Source organism: Ursus maritimus, unplaced genomic scaffold (genome assembly GCF_017311325.1).
Source record: "Ursus maritimus isolate PB19 unplaced genomic scaffold, ASM1731132v1 scaffold_17, whole genome shotgun sequence".
Classification (NCBI taxonomy): domain Eukaryota; kingdom Metazoa; phylum Chordata; class Mammalia; order Carnivora; family Ursidae; genus Ursus; species Ursus maritimus.
This window is the reverse complement of record NW_024424119.1, coordinates 41680685-41707396: the sequence shown is the minus strand read 5'-3', so window position 1 is coordinate 41707396 and position 26712 is coordinate 41680685. Positions and strand designations below refer to the sequence as shown.

At 46.7% G+C, this 26712-nt stretch overlaps 1 protein-coding gene across 1 annotated transcript in view; it reads left to right on the top strand.

Annotated features, from left to right (window-relative positions):
* The first annotated feature begins 761 nt into the window (after positions 1-761).
* Positions 762-26712, top strand: part of TNC (tenascin C) — a 65673-nt gene continuing 39722 nt past the window's right edge. The window contains exons 1-11 of the mRNA XM_040631791.1: positions 762-2700; positions 5249-6658; positions 7970-8233; positions 9185-9300; positions 10010-10166; positions 13812-14081; positions 15063-15248; positions 15496-15585; positions 17062-17325; positions 25407-25679; positions 26254-26526. Of these exons, the coding sequence (XP_040487725.1) occupies positions 2244-2700; positions 5249-6658; positions 7970-8233; positions 9185-9300; positions 10010-10166; positions 13812-14081; positions 15063-15248; positions 15496-15585; positions 17062-17325; positions 25407-25679; positions 26254-26526 (3760 nt within the window). The 5' untranslated portion in view covers positions 762-2243. The remainder of the gene's footprint in view (positions 2701-5248; positions 6659-7969; positions 8234-9184; positions 9301-10009; positions 10167-13811; positions 14082-15062; positions 15249-15495; positions 15586-17061; positions 17326-25406; positions 25680-26253; positions 26527-26712) is intronic.

Genomic DNA, 26712 nt, shown 5'->3' with positions numbered 1-26712 from the left:
CACAGACACTTTCTGTTGTCATGCAGAAGGCAATCACTGGGATCATGTTGATGCATTCTGTCACTGGGATAAAATCCTTCTGAAAAAAAAAAGTTAAGAGAACCTCTGTAGGATAAGCATTCCAAATACTGCTTGACATATGTAGCTAACGCTGAATGAGCAAGTGTAAGAATAGCAGGGGCATCGAAAAATGCTAATTTGTGAAGCGACTGATTAAAAACCGAATACCTCTCAATTATTTTCTTGAACTATATTCAGGTTTATTTTCTAATTAAAGAGGAGTATGAATGACTTCATTCCTTATATATGTCATTCCCACATCCATCCAGAGCATAGTTAGGTCAATAGTATAACCCTCTATGGTTTAGCCGTGTCTTCCTATCTACTCAAAAATTTCTCAACCACCTTTGACAACAGCCCTTGCCTCTGCTACCTTGATTGTCCATACTGATAAATAGTCATAAGGCAGATTAATAAGACAATTTAGCAAAGTAAGAACTGCCTCACAATAGCATAATCTCCTCCATACTCTGTTGGTTATCTAATCCTTTCACTCTTTAAGGCTCAGTTTAAATTCTGTCCTTTCCAACTACCACTCTTTGACAATTCTTTTCATTTGTTTTCCAATTCCGTCAGCAGTAATACTCTATACCACAAAATCAGTATATTGCATTCCTTCTTGCTTTGTTCCTTAAGTATTGAACGTGTGATTCCATTTTATTTATAATTCTGTTGTTAAGGCCTTGAGGGTAGACAGTTGGTCTTACGTTTATTTCTACCTCCACAGAACTCTGATTATTATGGAAAACTCAATGTATTAGTCTGTTCAGGCTATTATGGAAACATATCACAGACTGTTATTTTGGTTTAAACAACAAAAATTTATTTTCTTACGTGTTCTACAGAGTAGAAGTTCCAGTTCAAGGTGCTGGAAAATTCAGTTCTGGGGGGGCCTCTCTTCTTGGTTGCAGATGGCTGCCTTCTCACTGTGTCCTCACATGACCTCTCCTCTGTGCACAAGCAGAGAGGGAGAAAGAGGGACAGGGAAAGGGAGAGGGAGAGTTCTGTCACATGGTGATCCTCTTCTTCTGAGGACACCAGCACTAACCCACCCTTCTGACCTCATTTTAACTTAATTACCTCTTTAAAGGCCCTATCACCAAATATAGTCCCATGAGAAGTTAGGGCTTCAGTATGTGAATTTGGGGGGAGGAGAGGACAGAATTTAGTCCATAACACTCAGTGAGAATAGTATAAGTACTTGTAGATTGGAGAAGACACCAGAGGCTCATCGACATTCTTCCTGAGCCATCTCCTGCCCTCGATCATAGCTTGGACAACTGGGTTAGAAACATTCTGTCAGATTCTCCAAAAAACCTGACTTTTTAAGGTTTTAGAAATAAATCAAGGAGAAGAGAAACGGAGGCTCAAAGATGTAGAGCACTGTTCCAACAGCCACATAACAGTTAAGAAGCTGGGCTGGAATTAAAGCTCGCCTTGCCTTCTAGCATGTTCATCATTGGAACCTCTGCCTCCCAGAGTAGAAGAGAACCAGCAGGTGCTACTAAATGCAGACCGGAGGACAATAATAAGAGGCAGGAGTTACGGCATGTCTGCTGCGACTATGGCTTCATGGCACTACAATGACTCGCTCAGTGGGCTCATCAAGTAAATATCGAAGGGATTCATAAATCTGTGGAAGCTTTCTACTTATGCTTTTACTTATATCATTATCTTAACCCCGACATTAGCCATTCACGATACAGAAAGAGAAACATGACAAAGAAAAGTTACATGACTTACCCAAAGGCACAGGCCCAGAGCTGAGATCCAGCCTGGCGGTCTGGTCTATGCTATTCCAAAGTTTTGCCCTTTTCCCTATTCCCTGCCATCTCCCTGTATTTCCAGAAGTTGGTAAGTGAGTGAAAATCATTCCTTCAAGACAGACCAGTTTGTACCAACACTACAGGGTATAATGAAGGAGTATCAGGAGAGCTTCAAACACAGGAGATAGAACGTCAAAATTCACTTGGAATGACGCTATTTGATAGAGTCGATTAGCAATGGCTACTAATGAGCTTGTTGATTTCCCTCATGTACTTGCAGAAGAGAATTCCTTCAAGAAGAGCAGGAATGCACTGATCTGGATTCTCCTCTGGGCTTCCACGTCCACACTTCTGCCTGAGACTGAGACGCCCTAGGAGCAGGAGTGCGGAAACCCCCCAGCCAAACCCACCTCCACCATGGGGGCCATGACCCGGCTGTTGGCGGGCATCCTCCTAGCCTCGCTCACCCTCACTACCGAAGGTGGTGTCCTCAAGAAGGTCATCCGGCACAAGCGACAGAGCGGGGTGAATGTCACTCTGCCGGAGGAACACCAGCCAGTGGTGTTTAATCATGTCTACAACATTAAGCTGCCTGTCGGTTCCCAGTGCTCGGTGGATCTGGAATCAGCCAGTGGGGAGAAAGACCTGGCCCCGCCATCAGAGCCCAGCGAGAGCTTCCAGGAGCACACGGTTGATGGGGAAAACCAGATCGTCTTCACACATCGCATCAACATCCCCCGTCGGGCCTGTGGTTGCGCCTCGGCTCCTGACGTCAAGGAGCTTCTGAGCAGACTGGAGGAGCTGGAGAATCTGGTGTCTTCCCTGCGGGAGCAGTGCACCACAGGAGCTGGCTGCTGTCTCCAGCCTGCCGAAGGTACGCCCGGCCGCTCACCGTCCAGACAGAGAAAGGAGGAGGATGGCCAGATCCGTCACTTTGTTTCCAAAGCGGGTTCCCTGGGGAACTGGCCTCACAAAGTGTTCATTGGGAAGAGATTTTATGGTCAAATAAATGTGGAGAATGTAACCATCTCTGTTCTGCTCTTGGAGAGTCTTGGTGACAAATGTTTCTCAGAGGAGTTTCTAGGCCTCTGAGAAGTCTTGCTTGGAAAAACCTTGTTTCACTTTAATGACCAGTTTCTAACATTTATTTGACCATGAGACCTACACATTCTCTACCCCAAAACCTATGAACATATTGTGAAATCCCTGACCAAGATCACTCTGTGACAGGTGCTGATACGGCCCCATCACCTCATTGTCCAGGCAGGAAAACTAAGGCCCAGAAGGAGGGTGGGATTCCTCACAGTCCTGCCGCAAGCAGGTGAGTTAGGACTTAAACCACGGTATCCCACGCCCTGGTGTTCTCACAAAGACACAGTGCTGCGTGTGGAGGTAGAAAGTGTGGGAACTGGAAAAAATGTCCCAGTTTAATGGCAGCAACAATCATCATCACAGTACACATTGAGCCCTCTTCTGTGCGTCAGGCACTGTAGTTCATTACCTCATGGAACCCTTCCAACAACCCTTTGAGATAAGGTTTAATACTCCCATTCTGCAGATCTAACAGCTGAGACTCAAAGAAGTTAACCAATTGGCACAAAACGACACCAAGAGTAATAAGAGAAAGGAGCTCTGAGTGCGCCTGTCGTCTCCGGAGCTCGCGCCCCCCTCCCCCAGATAGCCTATATCCAGTGCATCCTTTTCCCAGGGATTTTGCCACTTTAGAATTGTCTTCATCTTCACTGCCCAGACTGGACAGGGCTACAGGAGTTTGGGCAGCTTCAGATTGGAGCTGAACACCTTGATTTCTGCCACCCCGAAAAAATGACCAGAAAGCACTTTGATGGGTTATTTCAGGAGTAGACCTAATCACTGTAAGTGGAGAGGACTATAGGGCATGCTCTAGGTTTCCGGGGGTGGGGGGGGACGTTTTCTTTATGTACAAATTACTTAATCTTCCACTTCCATCAGCTCCCTGGCAACATGTAGATGGGAATTACACAATAAGGATTAATGCTAAAGAATGGGCTGAAATAATTGTTTAATGCAATCCTGTCCAGGAGAAATACAACATGAGCCAGGAATGTATTCTTAACTTTTCCAGTAGTCATATTAAAGAAATGAAAAAGGAACAGGTGAAAATAGTTTTAATCAACTATTTTATTTAATTAGTGCAACCAGATTGTCCACTTTTCAGCATGGGATCAATGCAAAAATTATTAATGGATATTTTATATTCCTTTCTTTAAACTAAGTCTTTGAAATCCCATATGTATTTGACATTTATAGCAAATCTCAATTCAGACTAGCCACAATCTGGTTGTTAAATAACCACATGTGTCCAGTGGCTACCATACATGAAAATATACGATCCTCATCTTTCAAACTGTTTCAATTGCCTTCTTCCCTGCTGTTAGGAAAGAGATAAAACATATTGATACAATTGTGTTGGGGTGCAGAGAAAATGGAGTGAGCTTTGTTTCTTCTCCTTGGCTCCATGGAGACTACACCAGTTACTTCTGCAAGCTGAGCCAAGATGTGATGTCGCCTTCAAAGAGCTGGAGTCATGTCAGCCCTGACCAATTCATCCACCACTGCAGCCTTCAGGATGGGGAGGAAAAAAAGCTAGACGCACATGAGTCTTGTGGGGGCAGAGCCACATTATAAGCTGTAGTGACAGAATTAGAAAGCCATTTGTATGCTGCCTCATTTTAGTAATGGAAAATTTGAAAGTTCGGTCCCGTAAACCCACATACCGACTTGAGTCAACCCAAAAAACTCTGCAGGAGAATATCACAATGAGAACAACAGTGGGTCTGCAATGTCCTCACTTGACCCTGATACACCCCAGGGAAGTAGGTAATTGGTCCCACTTGACCGATAAAGAAACTCATCTCCAGAGCATCTCTCTCCCTTTCCAAATGCAGCACAGCTACTGAGCCAGAATCAGAATTGAGTTCAGTTCAACAAATATTTCTTGTGTGAAACAATTATTCTCTTATGTGCCTGACCTTGGCTAGGTGCAGGAGAAATTACATAGCCCAGCATAATACATTCCAGAAGGCAATGATTTGTAATCACCGGGGTCATGGGAATACTTGAAAATTTGATAAAAACTATGGATCCTCTCCCCGGGGGTGGAAACACACACACACACACACACACACACACCCCTACACACATATGTACACAATCTTTGCATAGGAGTCTACGGTTTCAGAGAGTACAGGTTAAGAATTCACACCTACTCTAATGGGATGTCCGTTCCCTCTGATTTCACACTTAAAGCAACTAGTTTTCAAGCAAGATGGAACCTGAGGGTACCACCATCTTCCAGCTGCACTGGAAGCTGGGTCCGGCAGGTGGTAACAGAGAAAGCAGCTCCCTATGCTCAGCGGCCGGCCTCTGCTCTCTCGTTGCAGGCCGCCTGGACACCAGGCCCTTCTGCAGCGGCCGGGGCAACTTCAGCACGGAAGGATGCGGCTGCGTGTGCGAACCCGGCTGGAAAGGCCCCAACTGCTCAGAGCCGGAATGTCCCGGCAACTGCCACCTGCGAGGCCAGTGCCTGGACGGGCAGTGCATCTGCGATGAGGGCTTCACAGGCGAGGACTGTGGCCAGCCCGCCTGCCCCGGTGACTGCAACGACCAGGGCAAGTGCGTGAGCGGGGTCTGCGTGTGTTTCGAAGGCTACTCGGGCGCCGACTGCAGCCAGGAGGTGTGCCCGGTGGCGTGCAGCGAGGAGCACGGCAGGTGCGTGGACGGCCGGTGCGTGTGCCAGGACGGCTTCGCGGGCGAGGACTGCAACGAGCCGCTCTGCCTCAACAACTGCCACAGCCATGGGCGGTGCGTGGAGAACGAGTGCGTGTGTGACGAGGGCTTCACGGGCGAGGACTGCGGCGAGCTCATCTGCCCCAACGACTGCTTCGACCGGGGCCGCTGTGTCAACGGCACCTGCTACTGTGAGCAGGGCTTCACGGGCGAAGACTGCGGCCAGCTCAGCTGCCCGAACGCCTGCACCGGCCGGGGCCGCTGCGAGCAGGGCCAGTGCGTGTGCGAGCCAGGCTTCGCGGGGCCCGACTGCAGCGAGAAGAGGTGTCCCTCCGACTGCCACCACCACGGTCGCTGCGTGGACGGGCAGTGTGAGTGTGACGCTGGCTTCACGGGAGCTGACTGCGGCGAGCTCCAGTGTCCCAACGGCTGCAGCGGCCACGGCCGCTGCGTCAACGGGCAGTGCGTGTGCGACGAGGGCCACACTGGGGAGGACTGCGGCCAGCTGCGGTGCCCCAACGACTGTCACAGCCGGGGCCGCTGCGTCCAGGGCCAGTGCGTGTGCGAGGCAGGCTTCCAGGGCTACGACTGCGGTGACATGAGCTGCCCCAACGACTGCCACCAGCACGGCCGCTGCGTGAACGGCATGTGCGTCTGTGATGACGGCTACACCGGGGAAGACTGCAGGGACCTGCGCTGCCCCAGGGACTGCAGCAACCGTGGCCGCTGCGTGGACGGGCGGTGCGAGTGTGAGCACGGCTTCACTGGCCCCGACTGCGTGGAACTCGCGTGCCCGGGGGACTGCCACGGCCAAGGCCGCTGTGTGAACGGGCAGTGCGTGTGCCACGAGGGCTTCATGGGTGCCGCGTGCAAGGAGCGGAGGTGTCCTGGCGACTGTCACGGCCGGGGCCGCTGCGAGGACGGGCAGTGCGTCTGCCAGGAGGGCTTTGCGGGCCCCGACTGCCGGAGGCGCTCCTGCCCCAACGACTGCAGCGGCTGGGGCCAGTGCGTGGAGGGCCGCTGCATCTGCATTGAGGGCCATGCTGGGGAGGACTGCTCCGACGGTGAGTCCCTGAGCTGAACCACCTGCCCTTGGTTCCTGAGCGGGCCCCTGGTGCGGGTTGGAGAGCTACACGTTGTATTACACCTGCGCCCCAGCTTGCACACACACCTTTGCAGGGGCCCTGATTATTCACCTGTCACAGGGCTGCCTATTAGTAGGCTCAGAGGCTCAGCAGGGTCATAGAATTGTCCTAAGGACCCCTAGCTAATACGTCTCAGAGCTGTTATTTGAGTCTACCTATCTGGTCTACACCGAGTGTAACACCCAGTAACACCCGTGGTGAGGTAGATGAAATGAAAACAGCCTTTTTTGCTAAATATGAACCTTCTCTCCTACCTCTACTGACACCAAACTAAAAATAACCTAAATCCCTTTATTTGGAGGGAAGCAAGTTTCAGCTCAATTGAATGGACAGTGAGATTATAGTTTATTTTATGTAATCTCACTGTCCATTCAATTGAGCTGAATTTTTACTCTCAGCAAGAGAGTAAATGCTAATTAATCACTTACGAGGTAGACCCATTTCTTAACTCATTTTTTCATAACTGTTTTCAATCCCAAGGATTATGAGCTCCTTCAAGGAGCGCTATCCTGAAAACACTAGGCACAGTATACAGTAAGTGCTCAATAAACTTGGATTGAGTGAAAATACAAGAATGATAATGCTCATGTTTGTTGAGGCTCTTCTTTGTACTCCTCGCATCCACCCAGACTATACCTGTTGTAATACAGAATTTCTGCCCTGATTAAAGGTATCATTGATATGCATAAATAAATGTATTTAATGGGCCCAAGGCAGGGAAGCCTGGTTGGAAAGAACACCAGACTGGCAGGGAGGAGGTGTGAGTCCCAAATTTGATGAGATAAGCAAAGTTAGGCCAGTCCCTCTGCTTCACTCACATCTAGAAAATGAAAAAATTGGACCAGATGAGCCCCAGATACCCTTCCAGCACTGACGATGTAGGACCTCGAGTTCAGAGCAGGGAGCCAAGCTCAGGCTGCCTGTTCCCATGCAAATGGCCTGAATATGAGCTAAGGTCCAGAGAGTAGAGAAGTCGGAGGGGCCAGGTCACAAAGAAGCCTGAAGGCCACACTGCAGACCCAGCACTTTAACCCGAAGGTCACCAAAGGTTTTCAGGTTGAATCACAGCAGGATGTCCTTGACAGGTTTTTCATTTTAATGGAAGCTGGATTTTAGAACTCTGTGATTGGCAGTGGAGGGGACAAGTGAAAAGAAACAAACCTAGAGAGAGTTTATGGAGGACCTTACTGACACCACCTGACCCAAGCTGTCCTTTCGTCTTCCTGCCAGTGTCCCCTCCCAAAGACCTCATCGTGACAGAAGTGACGGAAGAGACCGTAAACCTGGCCTGGGACAATGAGATGCGGGTCACAGAGTACCTGGTCATGTACACACCCACCCACGAGGACGGCCTGGAAATGCAGTTCCGCGTGCCCGGGGACCAGACGTCCACCACCATCCGGGAGCTGGAGCCCGGCGTGGAGTACTTTATCCGTGTCTTCGCCATCCTGGAGAACAAGAAGAGCATTCCTGTCAGCGCCAGGGTGGCCACGTGTGAGTGCGCAGAACCCACCCCCACCCCCGCAGCCTCTACTGCCCTCGGCTTGCCCAGTGCATGGCCCACCCCCATGGGTCACTGCTGCACCTTTGCCCCGTATGCATTGCTGTCCTTTCATCGTTGCACTGAATTTTTTTTAAAGAAACCCCTAATCTAGTAATTCATTTAACTTACCATAACCCTGTGAGATAGGGACAATTATTAACCCATTTTACAGATGAGAAAACTGAGAGTAAATGGTCAGCAGCTCCTCCCCAATCGTACTCTTAATAAGATGGGATTTAAACCCTGGCAGTCTGGTTGCGGGTTTATGCTCTTACCCACTCTATTCTACTACTACCTATCTAAGAAGCTCATTGTCTACATATTTAAAAAAAAAAAAAAAAGTAGAAACATTAGGGTTCAATTGTTCCTTTAAGAATCCAACATCAGTATAATTCCCCTCATACCTAAAAAGCAAGTTGTGGCTAGAAATTGGTCCTTATTTTTGCTTAGTAAACATAACATTGGCTGCCACGTATTGAAATGTGCCATGCACCAGGAACCGTGCCCAGCGGTCAACATGCAACTTACCGCTCAGTCCTCAAAACATTCCCAAGAACAGGCATACTTACCTCTTCCTCCCGAGTGGAGAAGCTGAGGCTTGGTGCCCTTTGTGCAACTTGCCCATGCACACAAAGCTTGTAATGTGGAGCTTAGATTCGAGCCCAAGTCTGTCTGATTCTACATCCGGGGTTCATATGGCTTCACCATATGAAACTGCCAGGATTTAATCGTATGGTGGACCCTAATGCTAATTGTCACACTGCCTCGTCGTAAACAGCATCCCAGAAGTAGTCAAAAATAGAATCCAGCTCTGACGGGGGTGGGTTTAGGGGAATCACCTCTGCGTCCACTCCTCCCCACCCCCAACACGGAGCCATCCTTCCCTCTGTTCTTCCTGACAGACTTGCCTGCACCTGAAGGCCTAAAGTTCAAGTCCATCAAGGAGACATCTGTGGAAGTGGAATGGGATCCCCTGGACATTGCTTTTGAAACGTGGGAGATCATCTTCCGGAATATGGTAAGGAGCACAGAGGAGCGGGCGTATGTGACCTCAAGGATCTGAAAGACAGTCCGAGCGCTCTACAGACTTTTATTTCCTTAGCTTCTGGTGGGAGACGGGGCTGTAGTTAGTTAGCCCCTACATGTGTGCATATATATTCTAAGTGACTTTAATGGGTCAGTAAGCATAGCCCTTTAGGGCTGTGAGCTCAAATAGATGCTGAGCCGTCCCCTTGCTCCTCAGTCTGGCAAATCTCTACTCGGAAGGGAACAAATGAGCTCTGTCTCCAAATGCCTCCAGGCATATCTGAGATTGAGTATCCCTTCTCTCTGGGCCTTAGAGCACATGAGAGGCAGGAAAGCAGGTTCCTGAGTCCGAGCCCAGGCTCTGCCACTAGCTAGCTGGGTGTCAGTGGGACAGCCACACAACTTCTCTGATGCTCGCTCCTCAGTCTATCAAAGGAAGAACTGAATCTGTGGCTCTAGACTGCTTTGGCTCTCACATCCTGGCACTTGACTTGAGCGTCAAAGGAGCGAGTAGAGAGGTTTACAAGAGGGAGAAGCCACCTCGAGGAATGTCCTTATCCTCTGTGTGTCCTCAGCCCCTGCCATGCTGATCTGCTGCCTGGGGAGAGCTTAGTGAAGGAGTGGATGCGGAAGGAGCGAGTCACAGAGAAGAAGAGGCCGGAACCTTCTTTAGGTCTTACCAAGGTGCTCCTATCTTTCAGAATAAAGAAGATGAGGGAGAGATCACCAAAAGCCTGAGGAGGCCAGAGACCACATACCGGCAGACTGGCCTAGCCCCGGGGCAAGAATATGAGATCTCTCTGCACATCGTGAAAAACAATACCCGGGGCCCGGGCCTGAAGAGGGTGACCACCACCCGTGAGTATCACCTTTACTAGCACAGACCCGTGATGAAGCTGACTGTTCCCCAGAGCGCCTCTGCTTGAGGACGTCTCCTCTTACGTAGCTCTGCATCAACTGGATGTTGCTACATGAGAAACAAGCCCCAAACTTAGTGGCTTAAAACACTAGTTCTGCACATTGGTGATTTGGGGTTGGGCTCAGCTGGGCAATTCTGGTTTTGAGCGGGCTCGCTTTTGCATCTGTGTGGGCTGGGGGCTGGGGGGCCTCGGGTGGCCTCAACCAGGACGTGCCTTTCTGCTTCCCATGGTCTCTCAGCCTCCAGTGTATGCTAACCTGGGCCTGCTCACACGGCAGCTGAGCACTGTGTCACTCTGTCAAAGCACATCTCAAGGCGAGTCCACATTTAAGGGGTGGGGACAGATCTGTCCCTTGATGAGAGGAGCCTCAAAGTGACATCTCAAAGAGGGCACAGGTATAGGAAGATCAATAAGAGAGACCATTATAAATAACCTACCGTATCGTCCAACCTGATACACTGGTCTTATGAAAGAACTAGGGCAAATATTATTGTTATTATTTCTCAAGAGTAGAAACTGAGGCTTAGGGAATCGAAATCAGTTATACAAATGCCACATGGTGAACAACTGGGCCACCATGGGGCCACAGTTGTCAGTGAGGATCCAGTGTTAGAACTTTCACCCCTTTACCACTAGCATTGACAAGGCACCCATCTATGTAGAATGTTCATCCCATATCTCCAATAGGAACGTAAACTAAATGTCACTCAATAATAAAGATGTCAGAACTTCTTGGGGGTAGAATAGAATTTAGCACTACTAGATCGTTTGCTGAGGGGGGGAAAGAAAATCTGGATTTGGAGTTGTCCTACCAAGAAGCAAAATTTTAAACATCAATAAATAAATAAAATTATTTTGCATTGCCATTTGGGAAAACCTCTTTATCTTCTTCAAGATAGCATCTGTGCCAACTGTTTAAGCAATTGATTCTTTTTGGCAGGAGGTTGTTGGAAAAGTTAAATCTGTTGACTAATGACAAGAAAGAACATCTTGCATTTAAATATTTGCACATTTTGCCTAGCTCAGAGCCAACTCCTACGTTGTCTCCTTTATAGGCAAGTGTTTTCCGTCATTCTGACACCATCCCTCTGTGGTAGGTAGAGAACAGGTATCGACAGGAAAAAATCATTAGATCACCAGAAGGGCGTAGAAAAGATCCAGCAAATGCTTGCCTGCTATAGAGAGGGCACACCAAAACTGCAAAAAACCATTTACCTGCCCCTTGCTTTTTAATCTAATTCTGGGGATTAGCTGCTTTGTTCTTCTCAAAGGACAAACATCCCAGCAGCTAAAGTTCCCTAATCACATAAATATCAACACTGAGAGGCAGACACTTACATGTTCATTTTGCTGATAGCTGAACTTTATCCAGGTTTAAAGGACCTTAAATTTTGGGTGACAAAGTGGCTCCTTCCTGCTCGTATCAATATAAGGCTGTATTACAACCATTTCTGGATGCTTTTGAGAAGCGTTCACATTTTTTTTTTCAAGATTTTATTTATTCATGAGAGACAGAAAGAGCCCACAAACAGGAGGAACGGCAGGCAGAGGGAGATGCAGGCTCCCCACTGAGTAAGGAGCCCAGTGCGGGACTCGATCCCAGGAACCTGGGATCATGACCTGAGCCGAAGGCAGATGCTTAACTGACTGAGCCACCCAGGCATCCCGAGAGGCATTCACATTTAAAGGAGCAAGAGCGTGGGCTTTGGACCCAAACAGACCTGAGTATGAATTCCAGCTTCACCACTCACCATCACCTTGTGAAGTTTTACTTCTTATAAGCCTATGACCTACCATGAGGAACATGGGTTTATAGTGTCCTTGCAGGGTTGTCATGAGAGTTCAGACATACGTGACAGGGCACTATGCTTGGCGTGTAGGAAGCCACAGCAGTGCTAGTCTCCGCTATTCAAGGGTCCCAAATCTGGGGGGTGGGAGGGGTCAGTGAGCTTGACTCAATCCCAGCTTCTTACGAAAGGGCTGCTGAGGACAGTAGCAGGTGTGGTTTGGGTGCTTGCTAGCACCTGTAAGAACAGGGGACAGGCAGCTTCACTGTTGAATTGTAGCTTTGTTTTCATTGCATTCTGTGGGTTTGTTGTCCATTAGCTGAGACTGATGGATGGATCAACACTTAGAATTCAAAAAATAGACTCTGCAGGTTTCTCATAGATAGGACTTATTCCTCCTTCTCATTCTCTAGATAACACTGAAGTTCCTTTCATTTGATATTGTTTCCTCAACCAATGCTGAAAACACAAACGTAGCTATTTTTAAATTGTAGAAATAAAGAAACATTGACTAAATGCCTTAAAATCTTAATTTTAGGCATTTGCCAAATTCTCCGTCTGTTTTAATGTTTGCATTAAAATTGTTTATATAATTAGAAAAAAAGAATTCAGACATAAATGACAAAGTCTGATGCTATGCCAGGGATTAAAAGGGGTCAAAGATCCACTCTCTAAATAAATGAATTTAGACCCTAAGTTGAATAATACAGTTTGAATAAATTATAGAGAAATATTTTACAGAACAGTGAAAAAAGTGCATTAGGATTCTCTTATTTTTAATTGTGCAAAGACCACTTAGAACGAGATGTACTCTTTCAATGAGTACTGTTACCCACAGGCACTGTGCTGTCTGGCACATCTCTAAGAACTTACTCATCTTACAAAAACTGAAGCTTTATACTTGTTGGGGAGGGCGCATGTGTTCACCTGATTACAACAAGGGTCAAAGAGGACTCTCGTTAGGAAGTGACATTTAAGTGGGGTTTTGAAGGATGAATAGGAGATTTTTTAGAGAAGGAGGGGCAATCGCAGGAAGAAGACACAAAAGAAGAGCAAGTGCAGAGGCCGGAGTTGAGAAATAGCATGCCACACCTGCCATCACAGCACAACAGCACACAGCACAGCACGACAACACAGGGGTGGGTGGGAAGGGAGGAGGGCTGAGATGAAGGCACAAGGATGGCGGGGCTTGGGACAAGCCGTGACTTCCTGCCTGAATTCTTTCCTCACAAGTAACTCTCCATACCTGGCCAAGTCAGGGGTGGCCTCGCTTTTGGGCTCCATAATTGTGATGGAGAAGTTATCGACCATTCAGGGAGTTTTGCCTAATAAAAAGCCAGAGAGACGAAATCAATGCTTTTTATTTTGTATTTTTGTATTTAAATTCAATTAGCCAACTTATACTACATCATTAGTTTCAGATGTAAATCAATGTTTTTTAAATGAAAAAAGGCCCTAAGCATGTTTCTCCAATTCATGAGAACCATAATGATAATAATAAGAGGGCCACGATCATTTCTCATGTAGCTGCCATGCTCCAGGCTCTGTGCTAGGTGCTTTACAAGCATGGTCTCCTTTCATGTTGGAAAAAACAAGAAACCCAGCAGGGCGGTTCTGATCATCCTTACCTAGAGCTTGTCGGATGGGAAGTGGGGACTCAGAAAGACAAAAGAAGATCAGAGGGTCAGGAGACACTGAGCTGCATGCATGGAGCTGGATGGCTGCAAGCCCCTCTCTGCTAAGCCCCTGGCCCCAGCCCCAATCTCTGAAACCACCCTGCTGTCTGCCCATCACAGGCTTGGACGCCCCCAGCCAGATTGAGGTGAAAGATGTCATGGACACCACAGCCCTGATCACTTGGTTCAAACCCCTGGCCGAGATTGATGGCGTTGAGCTCTCCTACGGAATCAAAGATGTGCCTGGCGACCGCACCACCATCGATCTCACTCACGATGAGAACCAGTACTCCATTGGGAACCTGAAGCCGGACACCGAGTATGAGGTGTCCCTCATCTCCCGCAGGGGTGACATGTCCAGCAACCCGGCCAAGGAGACCTTCACGACAGGTAGCAGACCTTCCCCGGTGAACAGCCAGGAGAGAAGGGTTGTGAGACTTGTGTCCCAATCTGCTGCAGAGTCTTCCAGGCTCCTTTGACAGTAGGAAAATAGAAAGGGAAATTATTCCTTTAAATGTTTATTTTAAAATATTGTAGCAATTGATTAGCTTTTTAAAGAAAAAAAAAACAATATCCAAATAACTTTCTAAAAAAAACAAAACCAGAAGGTGCTGGTCTGATAATCTCAGACAAAAGAAGTTTTGATTAAAATAAGATTCAAATAAATATTTTCATAATAAAATACAGTTTATGGAAAGCATGAATGAGAAAGATGCCTGTAACCTCTGAGCCTGTGGCATTCTTTTATTGTTCTTTTAAAGATTTTATTTACTTACTTGAGAGAGAGAGAGAGCATGAGCGAGGGTAGGGGCAGAGGGAGAGGGAGGGAGAGAGAACCCTCAAGCTGACTCCCTGCTGAGCGCAGAGCCCTACTGAGCTGAAAACGGAGGCTTAACTGACTGAGCCACCCTGGTGACCCTGTGGCATTTTCTTAGAAGTCCCAATGTGTCCATCAATCATTGAGTCAATAAATATTTTTTCAGAGCTCAGTAAGCACCGCATGAATTACTAGAAATACAGTGATGGGCACAACAGATCAGTTCTTATACTCACAGACCTTATTTGTAAGTTTCTGTATAGTTTTTTTAAGCATAAAATCTGAGGAGCATGTGAATGACTAGAATATCACACACATTATTAATGGGGAAAGGTAAAAAAAATAAAATAATATAAAATAAAATGAAATAAAATAATGAGGAAAGGTGCTCAATATGCAGTATTTATTTAGATCAGGTATTGAGGTGGGTGGGGGGAGATGTTGTCATTTTTCTCCAATGGCAGGTGCCTGTCATGTCTCAGCTTGTATTGTCAGACTCCCACGCTCCTTGTGCCGGTCTTTTCGATGCAAATGTCCTTTCCTCTTCCAAACAGGCCTGGATGCTCCTAGAAATCTCCGCCGCGTCTCCCAGACGGACAACAGCATCACCCTGGAATGGAAGAATGGCAAGGCGGCCGTTGACAGTTATAGAATTAAGTACGCCCCCATCTCCGGAGGTGACCATGCCGAGGTCGAAGTCCCAAGGAGCCAGCAAGCCACCACCAGAACCACGCTCACAGGTGAGCTCTGCATCCCAGACCCAGCCCGCCCGCGGGGGGCATGTCCCTATTTTGCAGCCCTCCACATACAGAAAAAAGTGCGGTTCCCAGCAATTCCTCTCACTTGGACTTGAGCGAGGCAGTCTGTAGAACATACCAGACACAGAAATCATAGCCTCCAGCGACGGGCAGCTCAGGGCTATTTTGATGACCCTCTGAAAGTCTTTCCAGTTTGGGTCTGAATATCCACCTGCCCATTCTCCCTTAGGTCTGAGGCCGGGAACCGAATATGGGATCGGAGTGTCCGCTGTGAAGGCAGACAAGGAGAGCGATCCGGCCACCATCAACGCGGCCACAGGTGAGCCACCCCTGGATCCTCACCACCGCTGGGCTGGCGCTGGCAGACGCGCTGGGGCCCAGGAGGCAGAAAACCTATTTTGAAAGAAACAGTGGATGCACAGAAGAGAAAGGGGCCCCTAGGATCATCTAACCCAGCTGTCTAATTCAGAAGTAACATAAGCACACTGCATCTAAATGATCCTGAAGGGAAATGAGATTTTTTTTAGGAGAAATTGGAACCAGATTCTATAAGAAACCTGCAAATTATTTTTAAGTTGGTAATCAGTTCCTTTTTTTTTTTTTTTTTTAATAAACCATGGACTAATCCAAACACATCTGGGAGGTTTTCTCTTAGAAAACACCTGACTTTTATAGCATACCATTGTCCTACAGACCATAAGGAGCAGGAACATAGTTTCAGACAGACTTTGCTCTTACCCATTACATCCTGAAGCTCCAGCCTTTGGAGGAGGGTGGTGAGGAGCTGTATGACTTAAAGCCATTATTGATTCTTTCCTCAAGTCCCACCCCCCACCCACCCACCGGAAAATTTGTTAAAGAAAACTCTTCCCTCTGCTTCTCCACCAGCCTCCTCCTTACTTGCCCCAGGCACTGTGAAGAAAAGGGGTCTGGTGTGCAAAGAGGATGTACACCATGCTCCTGGAACTTCCTCATTATGCCGGCGCCGTGCTGAGCACACACACTCACACTCTTTTTTATCTTTTTATTTTGAGGTAATTGTCAATTCACATGCTGTTGCGAGAAACAATACAGAGAGATCCCCCTAAACCCTTTGCCCAGTTTCCTCCAATGGTTCACAACTGTGTAGCCACTGAACGATATCACAGCCAGGAAACTGATATTGATACAATCTATCAACCTTATGCACATTTCACCAGTGGTGCATGCAACTCATTTTTATGTGTGTGCGTATTTAGTCTTACGCAATTTTATCCCACAAAACTTTTTTCATCCACTGGTACAGTTAAGACACAGAATAATTCCATCACTAGGGTCGCTTTTGTCCCCTTTTTTATAGCCACAGGCACCTCCCTCCCAGCCCCCTCTCCCTAACCCTGGGCAATCCCTAGTCTTCATCTCTGTATTGTTGTTATTTCAAGAATGCTACATGTAAGGAATCATACAGAGAATGTATTCTGCCGCGATAGGCTTTTTCACTCAGTCTAATTCTCTCGAGGTCCATTCAAATTGTTTCTTGTGTCAACGGTCAGTTCTTTTTAGATGCTTTTAATTAAGTAGTATTTCATGGTATGAATATATACCAGAATATTCTTTTTAATCTTCCAAAACTCAACAAGGCACTGTACTGTGGCATCTTAGAGAGGGGAAAATAGACCCAGATGGGACAGTCACCTGCAGGCACACAGCCCCCTGTAGGGCAGAGTTAGGATCCTAGCCCAGAGCTGCCTTTCAGCCCCAGGAGCAGCCCTGCCTCCCAGCCTGAGGCCTGTTCATCTCTCTGCTTTCCTCCCAGACATAGACGCACCCAAGGACCTGCGGGTTTCTGAAACCACAGAGACCAACCTGACCCTGCTCTGGAGGAGGCCTTCGGCCAAGTTTGACCATTACCGCCTCAACTACAGCCTGCCCTCAGGCCAGCCAGTGGAGGTGAAACTTCCAAGAGACACCACTTCCTATGTCCTGAGAGGCCTGGAACCCGGGAAGGAATACAGCATCCTCCTTACCGCGGAGAAGGGCAGGCACAAGAGCAAACCCGCACGAGTGAAGTCATCCACAGGTGAGGTCAGCCTCTGAACTCCCTCCAGAGGCTCTGTTGATTCTGAGGTTTGCAGACCCATAAGTCAGGCTGTCTCCATAAGGGAAGGTGAGAAAATGCACAACTTTCTCTACATAGCACTTTGAGGGAGCGACTGACTTCTCTTTTCAAACTCTGTTAACTGATTCAGCAGAGTCTTCTTGCTGGGGACTCACTAGCGTTTTTTAAATATTTCTTCCTGGGAGAACTTAAAAGCATCAGGGTTTGTGTTTGTCTTTGGTTCTTTTTTTTTTAATTAATTTTGTGCATTTTACAGAGTATTTTAAATTGTTTATTTTTTGTCCTCCCTCTTTAGCCTAACAATTAATTTACTTTTTACTTTATTTTTTTTCAAGATGACCAAGATATTGGTAATAATTCTTTGGTTACTTCCCACTAAATGTTTTTAAGTTTGTTTGTTTATTTTAGTAAGCTCTACACCTAACATGAGGCTCGAACTCATGACCCCAAGATCAAGAGTCACGCGTTCCACCGACTGAGCCAGCCAGGCACCCATCCCACTAAATGTTTTTATTCCAGGTCTTTTACTTCCCTCTAAGGTTACCTGAAAAGTTGTGTATGATCCTTTGAGGCTTGCACAGCGCCCTCCTCATTTTCTCTTTTCTCCTAGTCTTCAAGAGGCGAACTTGGTTTTTCCATGACGGCTAAATCCTGATCTCTGGTGTTCCTTCTAGCCCAAATATCCTGTTCCTCGTACCAGCTGCCACAGTTCCTCGGTAGCTAAGTTGAAAAAATAATCAGAAAAAAAGTCCATTCTTCCTATATAAAAAATATATGCATAGAGTTGTGGCCCCAAACTATTCAAGAGGTCTAGGTGGAAAATGTTAATTCTACAGGGCTTGACAAGTAATAGTCTTTAGTCTCAATTTAATTAGTCTTTACTGAGAACCCACTGAATACATTGTAGTGTGCTGACATTTGAGGGGAAAGTGGGTCATGTACTTAGCATTGTTATTTTCACTCATGTGCTCTTGCTCTCTGTCCGTGGGGAAGACTATCAGATATCAGATATGTTATCAGATGTTAGATGGAACACCATCAAGGAAAGGGGGTGATTGGGAGAATCAGGGGCAGCTGGAGAAACTGTCATGGCAGAGATTTTAGTCCAACTCAATCTCAATAAGCAGAAAAGGGGTCATAATGATGGGCAAATCTGGAAATGCCTTGAAGAGTCTTTGTCATGTATGAGTACCTTCCCCTGCAAATAACAGAGAACTCAAAAAACAGTCACTTCAACAAAATGGAAGTTGATTTCTTCTCATAAGGTAAATCTGAGGCTAGGTGGTTCAGGTCTGGCATAGCAGTTCCAAGGTATCAGGGGCTTGGGCTCCTTCTCTTTTTCTGTTCCACCATTCTTAGTCCTTGGCTCCATTCCCAAAGTCACTTTCATGTCACAATATGGCTGCCACAGTACAGCCTTCACATCTGTGTACTAGGCAGCTTGAAGGAGGAAGAACCAAAACCAAGAAGGAGCACCTCTTAGATGAGTCTTTCTAGAAACCTCACCGTTGATTTCTCCTCATATTTTACGGGCCACTCCACACTATAAGCAAGTCTGGGAAAGGCAGTCTGGCTCAGCTTGTTGCTGCCCACATAAAATTGTGGTTGTTTATAAGGGAGAGAGAATGGATATTTGGTGGACAAAGAGCAGCCTCTTCAGAGAGTCTAAAGTGTGCTCTGTGCGCGCACTGCTTCCCAGCCAGCTATGATATGATCATCAAGGGTGCTCTGGAGGGGCAGTTCAATCAGATAAGGGAGGGGCAAAATAGAATCCAGAAGAAATAAATCCAGGGTAGAGATTTGAATGTGTCAGCTTTATAAACATGAGCTTGTCATAAGGTGTCAAGGGACGGACAGCAAATGAATCTGGAAAACAGAGAAAGAAATTTCTTTCTCTTCTTTCTTTCTACTTCCTCTCCTCCTCCTCTTCCTTCTCTCACTTGCCCTGTCTCTCTCTTCATCTTTCCCTGAGTTCGACAAATACTTTATCAAAGAGTTTCCTGTCTCTACTCAATCATTTTACCCTCTGGCTGCAGCTAGGTTATCCCCGGTCTCCAGTGGGGAAGCCCCCAGGCCTCAGCAGCTCAGGAAGATGAAAGCTTTCAAATGAACCACAGGCTGGATTACTTGGTCTCTGACTAAGAGCCCAGTTTTGGCATCCCAGAGACTCAGTGGTTTCATTTCCCCAGCCACACATCCTTAATACGGTTTCCAAAAAATCATGTTGTCTATTTAAAGACATCTTTCATTACAGGAAAAATGTTCAGAGTCCCTTTTATTGGCTCTTCCCCCACAGTCTGCAGAATATTTTTCCCTAGGGCTTTCTCCATAGGACAATTTTATTTCATTAAAAGTGAGGTAGACATCTCTTTCCTTCTCTCGAATTCTATCCTTTCAAGTCCTCTACATTCCTTGACCCATAATGTTTACAGATGAGCTCCATGTGCTAAGTTCTGTGGACAGTAGATCAGTTGGGACAGATCTGTGCTGCCAGGGAAATTGCTGGTACACAGACCGACAGACAACAACACAACACTCCGCTTGCTAGAGTTGGGGGTACAGAGGGTGCAGCGGGAGCACAGGATGATTTCTGGGCATCAGGATAGGCTTAAAATGGGAGGAAGCTTTTGCACAGACACATAAAGGCAAACAGGACTCTGTTGTGGATTATGGAAATAAGTACAAGTAGAGGCACTTGGCCTTGTACATATGGGAAGAAAACACATATGGGAAGAAAACAGAAACAGATCACGTGGGAGCTCTTGGGCAAAGGTACTGTGTGGTTTTGAGTCCCACGATGTCAAAGGGCCACAGGTTCAAACCTCAGAAGAAAGGGATTCCCTGTTCTGCATCACTAGATTCTTTTTTTTTTATCTCTTTTTTTGAAAGATTTACTTATTTATTTGCGAGAGAGCACGAGCAGGAGGGGTAGAGGGAGACAGAGAGGGAGAGAGAATCTCAAGCAGACTCCACGCTGAGCGCAGAGCCTGATGCGGGGCTGGATCCCACAATCTTGAGATCATGACCTGAGCTGAAACCAAGAGTTGGATGCTCAACCGACAGGTGCCTGCCAGGCGCCCCCATCACCAGATTCTTAATAGCAGAAGTCTGCAAAGTGCTGCTCATTTTCTGTGGATCTTATGGAGAAGATGCGGAATTGGCTGCCCCCAAAGCATTTTTTCCCAGGGAATTCCAGAGCTCTAGCCATGAAATTGAGCCAAAGGGCAAGCTTTGTCCTTGACACAGAACCAAATTACAAGTATGCGTAAGCTAGCTGCCCATCACACCTGAAATAAAATCCAAAGACCCTACCACAGCCTACGTGGCCCTACAGAATCTGTCCCTTCCAGTCTCTCTGATCTCACTCCCACCACTCGTCCCCTTATTCATTTCACCCTGGTCACCCTGGCCTTCCCGCTGTTCCTTGAGTATGCCAAGCCTGCTTCTACCTCAGGGCATTTGCACATGCTATTCCTGCTGCCTAAATACCACTCCTCTCCCAGTTATTCATCGGCATCTCCCTCATTTTATTCAGCTCAAGTGTCCTCTCAGTAGACTTTTCTGGCCACCAGTCTGAAATGGTGTTCCCATCCTGATTTACCCCTTCAGGGTGCTGCAGAGTTCCTCATGACACTTATCTGGCCCGACATTATTCAGTAGTTGGCTTACTTGCCTAGGACCTGCCTCCTACTACCGCCCAGAAGGTAAAGACTCTACCTCCTTTATCCAGTGCTGCATCGTCCCCAGTGCCTTAGACACAGCCAAGCACAAGACATGTGCTTCACAAGCATTTGGGAACCCCAGCTACTCCAGACTGGTAGTGTTCCATTGACTCTCCTGGTCTTTTCCTTCTACTTCTGTATTAACAACCCAAATTCTCTCCATTTAGGATTAAGGGAAGGGAAGTTATTCTGCTGCCTTCAATTAAGCTTACTCTAGATAGAAAAGGAAGGAAGGAAAAGAGGGAGGGAGAAAGGAAAGGGGTGATGAAAAGAGCGAGGGAGGGANAGAGAGAGAGAAGGAAAGCGAGAGAAAGGTAGAATCCCATTAATGTTGAGGAAAATTAGTGTGTGCCAGGCATCTCCCCCATGCCCGGCATCTCCCCCATGCCCCACCCCCTGCATTTATATTTTGATAAACTCAGTGAAACCCTGCTTAAAACGGAGGCCATGAATTTGTAGGTGAGCAGTAGGGACATAAAGCAGAGAGACTACGTAAAATACAAGGCCAATAAAGCATCTTTCCATACCAGCGGAAGACTCACCAGTGATACCCCAGTGATTCTCATGGGTTTGGGAAACAGAAAAGTGGGATTTTTCTTACAGTCACAGCTGCAAGTAATAGGGAACATTCTGCTGTGATGCCGTTTTGATTTATTCATGGAGCAACCTGAATGTATTCAAATATTTAATCATCCAACAAATATTTATTACTTAACTGCTATGGGTTAGGGAATGCTGGTGTCTGTGTAGAACAGAAAGGCACACAGTGAAGCCCTTTGCAATGGGAAAGAGAGAATCAAAACCAAAATTATAAGAATATAACCAGTCTGTTTAGAGGGAAGTGTGGGAAGCTATGGGAGCAGAAACAAGGACCCATTCCAAACCTGAGCGAGGGGAAGGAAGGATATCAGAGAAGGCTTTCTGGAAGACATGACACTTGGCTGAGTCCTCAAAGAGGAAAAGAAGAAAGGAAGTGCAGAAGGGGGTAATGACATTTCCAGCAGGAGGAACAGCATGTGAGAAGCTCACAGGCATGAGCAACTTCATAGTAGTGAAACACAAGCTGTCCAGTCCTGCTCTATGATGGAGCAGGAGAACAGCAAGGTATGGGGTTGGAGACATCATCAGAGACGGTCTACAGAGGGCAGTCAGTATCATGCTAGTGGGCTTGGTCTCCATTCTTGACAGTGATAAAGAGTCACTGAAAAGTTTAAAGGCAGGCAAGGCTTTTAATTTTAATTAATCTTGAGTTTATAAGATGAGATCAAGGCAATTAAATCTACCCTTTGGGGTCCTCAGGCTTGAATTTGGCCATCCACCTGCTGTGGGAGAAGCACTCTCTCCCATCAGTGAACACTGAAAGTGAATTCCTAATCAGCTAGCACTTGATAATTACCATCTACAAGATGGTGGAAGATTTAAAGTTGGCGCATCTGAAAGTTTTAAGTTGGCACAGCCTGAAATTCCTCCAGGCCAGCTGGTCAACCCACCATGAGCATAGAAATGGGATTTCGAAATTCTGATTTCCCAGGCCCACTCACATTGTTCAGAGGGTGGATGCCAGTGCACAGCTGTAAGAAAAAGACAACAGCCTTTTCATAAAGAAATGCCAAGAAATCCAGCGTGGAACTATACAGCGGAAACACTGGGCTTCTGGGACAGTAAGGCCACCAGTGTGTCATTTGCTGTTGAAATGTAGAATCTGCATTTATGTGAAACCTCTTAGTCCCCACCTCAGCTGTTGTCCACTGTATTTTTATTAGTATTTTTCCCTCTAATTTCATAATTATCTCTCTCCCTTCAATTTATCTATCAATTCCATTCATTTTACTTATCTGACTAGCATGTGTTTAGTGAAAGGATGGGGTGGGGGGCAGGGGACCAATAGCACCCATAACAGGAACAGTCACAGCACGGCTCACTAAAGATAAACTGATGATCCAAAAAAAAAGTGGAAGAATAGTCAAACGTTTTGGTGGAAATATCACCCTGATTATTACTGTTTATTGAGCAACATGACGTTACGTGAAAGTCACTCTGTCACCTGTAAGAACGGATGAAACAGGACGAGAGGGGTGGTCATATAATAGAGTCAGTGGCATTTAAAAAAAAGCCGATCCAAAGAGAAAAGATGGTTCTGTCAGGAAGAGAGAGTTCCCACTGCACATCCCCTCCTGTCCTCTCTCCATCCATCTTTACTGCAAGAGCTTTCATAGACCATCCATAAGCCCTCCTCCCTGCCCCAGTTAGGTAACTCTCCTCACCTCTCCTGCAACATGGTTTTCATGGGGGGAAAAAAAAAAGCTTTATGTCTGAATCAGAGAGACAGCTTAAAAAGCGGTTAGCCAAGAAGGAAAGACAGTGACTTAATTCACATAAAGAGGAAACTTGTCAGTGCCATCCGAGTTCCTGACAAGCAGTTTTGACAGCAGGAGGAGAAAAAAAGAGGAAAGTGGGATGAGTCATAGGGGGCATTTGTGGTTGATAGGATTAATTTTTTCTAACCTTAAAGAGTTGCTTAGACTGATTTTTGTCCTGTATCTCTTCATGCATGAAGACTACTAGAATATTTGAGAAGGACACACTCCTGATTTTAGTTGTGCTTAAATCCCAAGGTCAAGGAGACGACTGTTACATCTGGAGCACTGCTCTTGGCCTCACAAGGGCCAAGGGGTTTAAGGATGGCTGACTCTCCCTTTCTTCCCCCAAAACGAGATGTGTTAGGTGCTGTCTTTCTCATCGGGGTCACGTTTGTGTGGTTAAGAACTGCTACAGGGCTTCGGGTGAGCTTCAAGGCGTGAATTTGGGTTGTATGAGGAGCCCATAGAATGTAGTGCAGGATCGGGTATGGCCAACATTTTCTGTAAGGGCCAGAGAGTAAATGTTTTAGAGTTCTCAGGCCGTAAGGTTTCTGTCACAACTCTTCAAGGGGGCCTTTAGCACCAAAGCAGCCATCAACAATACATGAATGAACAACCATGGCTGTATGCTCCAATAAAACTTTATTTATTACACCGAAATTTGAATTTCATTTGTATTTTCATATATCATGAAATAGTCTTCTTTTTGGATTTTGCCCCAACCATTAAAAAATATAAAAAACTGTTGTTAGCAGTTCATTACCAAAAACAGGCAGTAGGCCAGATTTGACCCTCAGATCATAGTCTGCAGACCCCTGTTCCAGATCAAACAAGATTTGCAGGAGTGCAGGCTTTGTCAACATGAAACATTAAGGAAAACCTTTCCCAGAACTTGGAAAAGTCTGAATTAAATAGATTCCTGAAAAGAAATATTTTTCCCTCAGAAAGGAAATCTTCAATCCAATCAAGCTAGGATTTTTAAGTTAGAAGCGTGCTTTGATGGGCACATTGGGCTCTTTTGAAACCAGCAGCCAATGGGAGGCATGAATAGAGAAACAATTTGTTCCTTTCAGTGAGCTGGAGGCAGTTCTTGCTCTGTTATTTACAGGATCCATTTCCAGGGAAAATCCTTTCCTCTAGGTCACACCAAGCCCACTTAAGCTCAGCCCTGGGCAAATTATCACCTGGAAGGGGTAATCAGACAGGTGTGTTGTTGCTGTACTTTCTGTGTTCAGGAGATGAATGACGATGGCACCTTCGGTTTTAACTGAGGTTAATAAGCTCTGTTTGTCCAAAGCCTCAGTCTTTCTCTCTAGTAAGGGGCGGTTTTGCAAAGACTCCTCGCCTTCCTCAGTACGGCCTTCCTTGGATCGTGTTCATTTATCTCTGATCTTCCTGAAGTGGTTTTATGTAAACTGACTTGAGCCCCGGAAACTGACTAAAATCCCAGCATAGAGACTATAAAACAGATCTCCTAGACGAGATTGAGGAAGCATGAAAAGCAAGGGAATCTAAGAGGAGCCAATTTTCTCAAAATACAGAAGGCTGAGCAGCTCAGACCAAGAACCCTGAGAAGAGCCAGACGCTGTTCCTTATGATCTCATCCTTATGATAAGAGACACATTCCAAAATGGAAACCAAAGCCTAGAGCACTACTAACATGGATATGTAGAGTTTTCTAGATCCACCGGACACTGGTCAGTAGGAAAATACCATTTCCAAAAGACACACCCAAAGAGGCAACAGGGCAAATAAGTATTATATTGAGTTTTCTGTTGATGTTTTGATGGCGACAGCAGCACTGGGGGATGGATACAGTGAGAGAAACATGGCGCTCGGCCCCGCCCCAGCCCCCACCACAGGCCTTTGCAGCATTGGCAATGGGTTTGCCATTTCTGGGTTCCCAGAAGGAAAGGGGTTTGAGGAATGGCTTAACTGACCCATCTCTGTCATTATTCAGGCCATGCCCCTGAACTGGAAAACCTCACCGTGACCGAGGTTGGCTGGGATGGCCTCAAACTCAACTGGACCGCAGCTGACCAGGCCTATGAGCACTTTGTCATTCAGGTGCAGGAGGCCAACAGGATGGAGACAGCTCAGAACCTCACGGTGCCCGGCAGCCTGCGGGCTGTGGCCGTCCCGGGCCTCAAGGCCGCCACCCCTTATAGAGTCACCATCTACGGGGTGATCCGGGGCTATAGGACACCGGTGCTCTCTGCCGAGGCCTCCACAGGTACCTCTCTCTCACCCTTCCGTTTCTAGCTTCTTTTGTCCCTAACAGGAAACTACCCACGGATCATCGGACGCAACTCACTTTTGAATGGACTTGTTCTGCCCCAAGTTGTAGCGCTCTGGTGTCTAACAAAGGGGAGCCGTCAGGCTGTGTGACTCCAGGGGCTCCTTTGACACCGCACCCTATGTGAACAACACCCTTTGGGGTTGTGCAGAGCCCTGCCTGGGGACAATACACACAGCCCCAGTGGCGGGGATATTTAGCTTCACAAACAGACTCCCTCCTGGGAAGGGATGTGAAGGCATCGTATTTAAAAGGAAAAAAAAAAAGTCATGAAATTAATCTCCCTGTCCACGGAAGGTTGGGGCCATTCTTGAATAAAATAAGATGACAAATATTTTTCTAGACCTCATGCTCTTTGCTCTATTTCTCAAATTCAGGAGGCTGCATGATGCATGTTTATCTAAAGAAAGTCCTATATTTTTAAGTAATGTAAAGCCTGTTCTGGTGTTCAAGATTCCCTGGATCTTGCTGTGTGATTTGGTCATTAAACTCGTTCTTTGTCCTTCTCCAGGGGAAACTCCCAATGTGGGAGAGGTCACGGTGTCCGAGGTGGGCTGGGATGCCCTCAGACTCAACTGGACTGCTCCGGAAGGAGCCTATGAACAGTTTTTCATTCAGGTACAGGAGACTGACTCGGTCGAGGCAGCCCAGAACCTCACAGTCCCGGGAGGACTGAGGTCCGTGGACCTGCCCGGGCTCAAAGCAGCCACTCATTATACCATCACCATCCGTGGGGTCACGCAGGACTTCAGCACGACTCCTCTCTCTGTTGAAGTCTTGACAGGTATTGTAGACTAGTTCATTAATCTGCTTCCTCCCCTTGTCTCTGCTCAGGAAGGATCAGAGCTCTTCCTGCTGTAAGCTGGACTCAGCCTCGGCCACATTGGGGAACACCGGTGAATCATCCCCACTTCCCTCCAAATGTCATATCCCTTATTTGTCTAGTCTAGCATGGTAGCCAATTCCATGG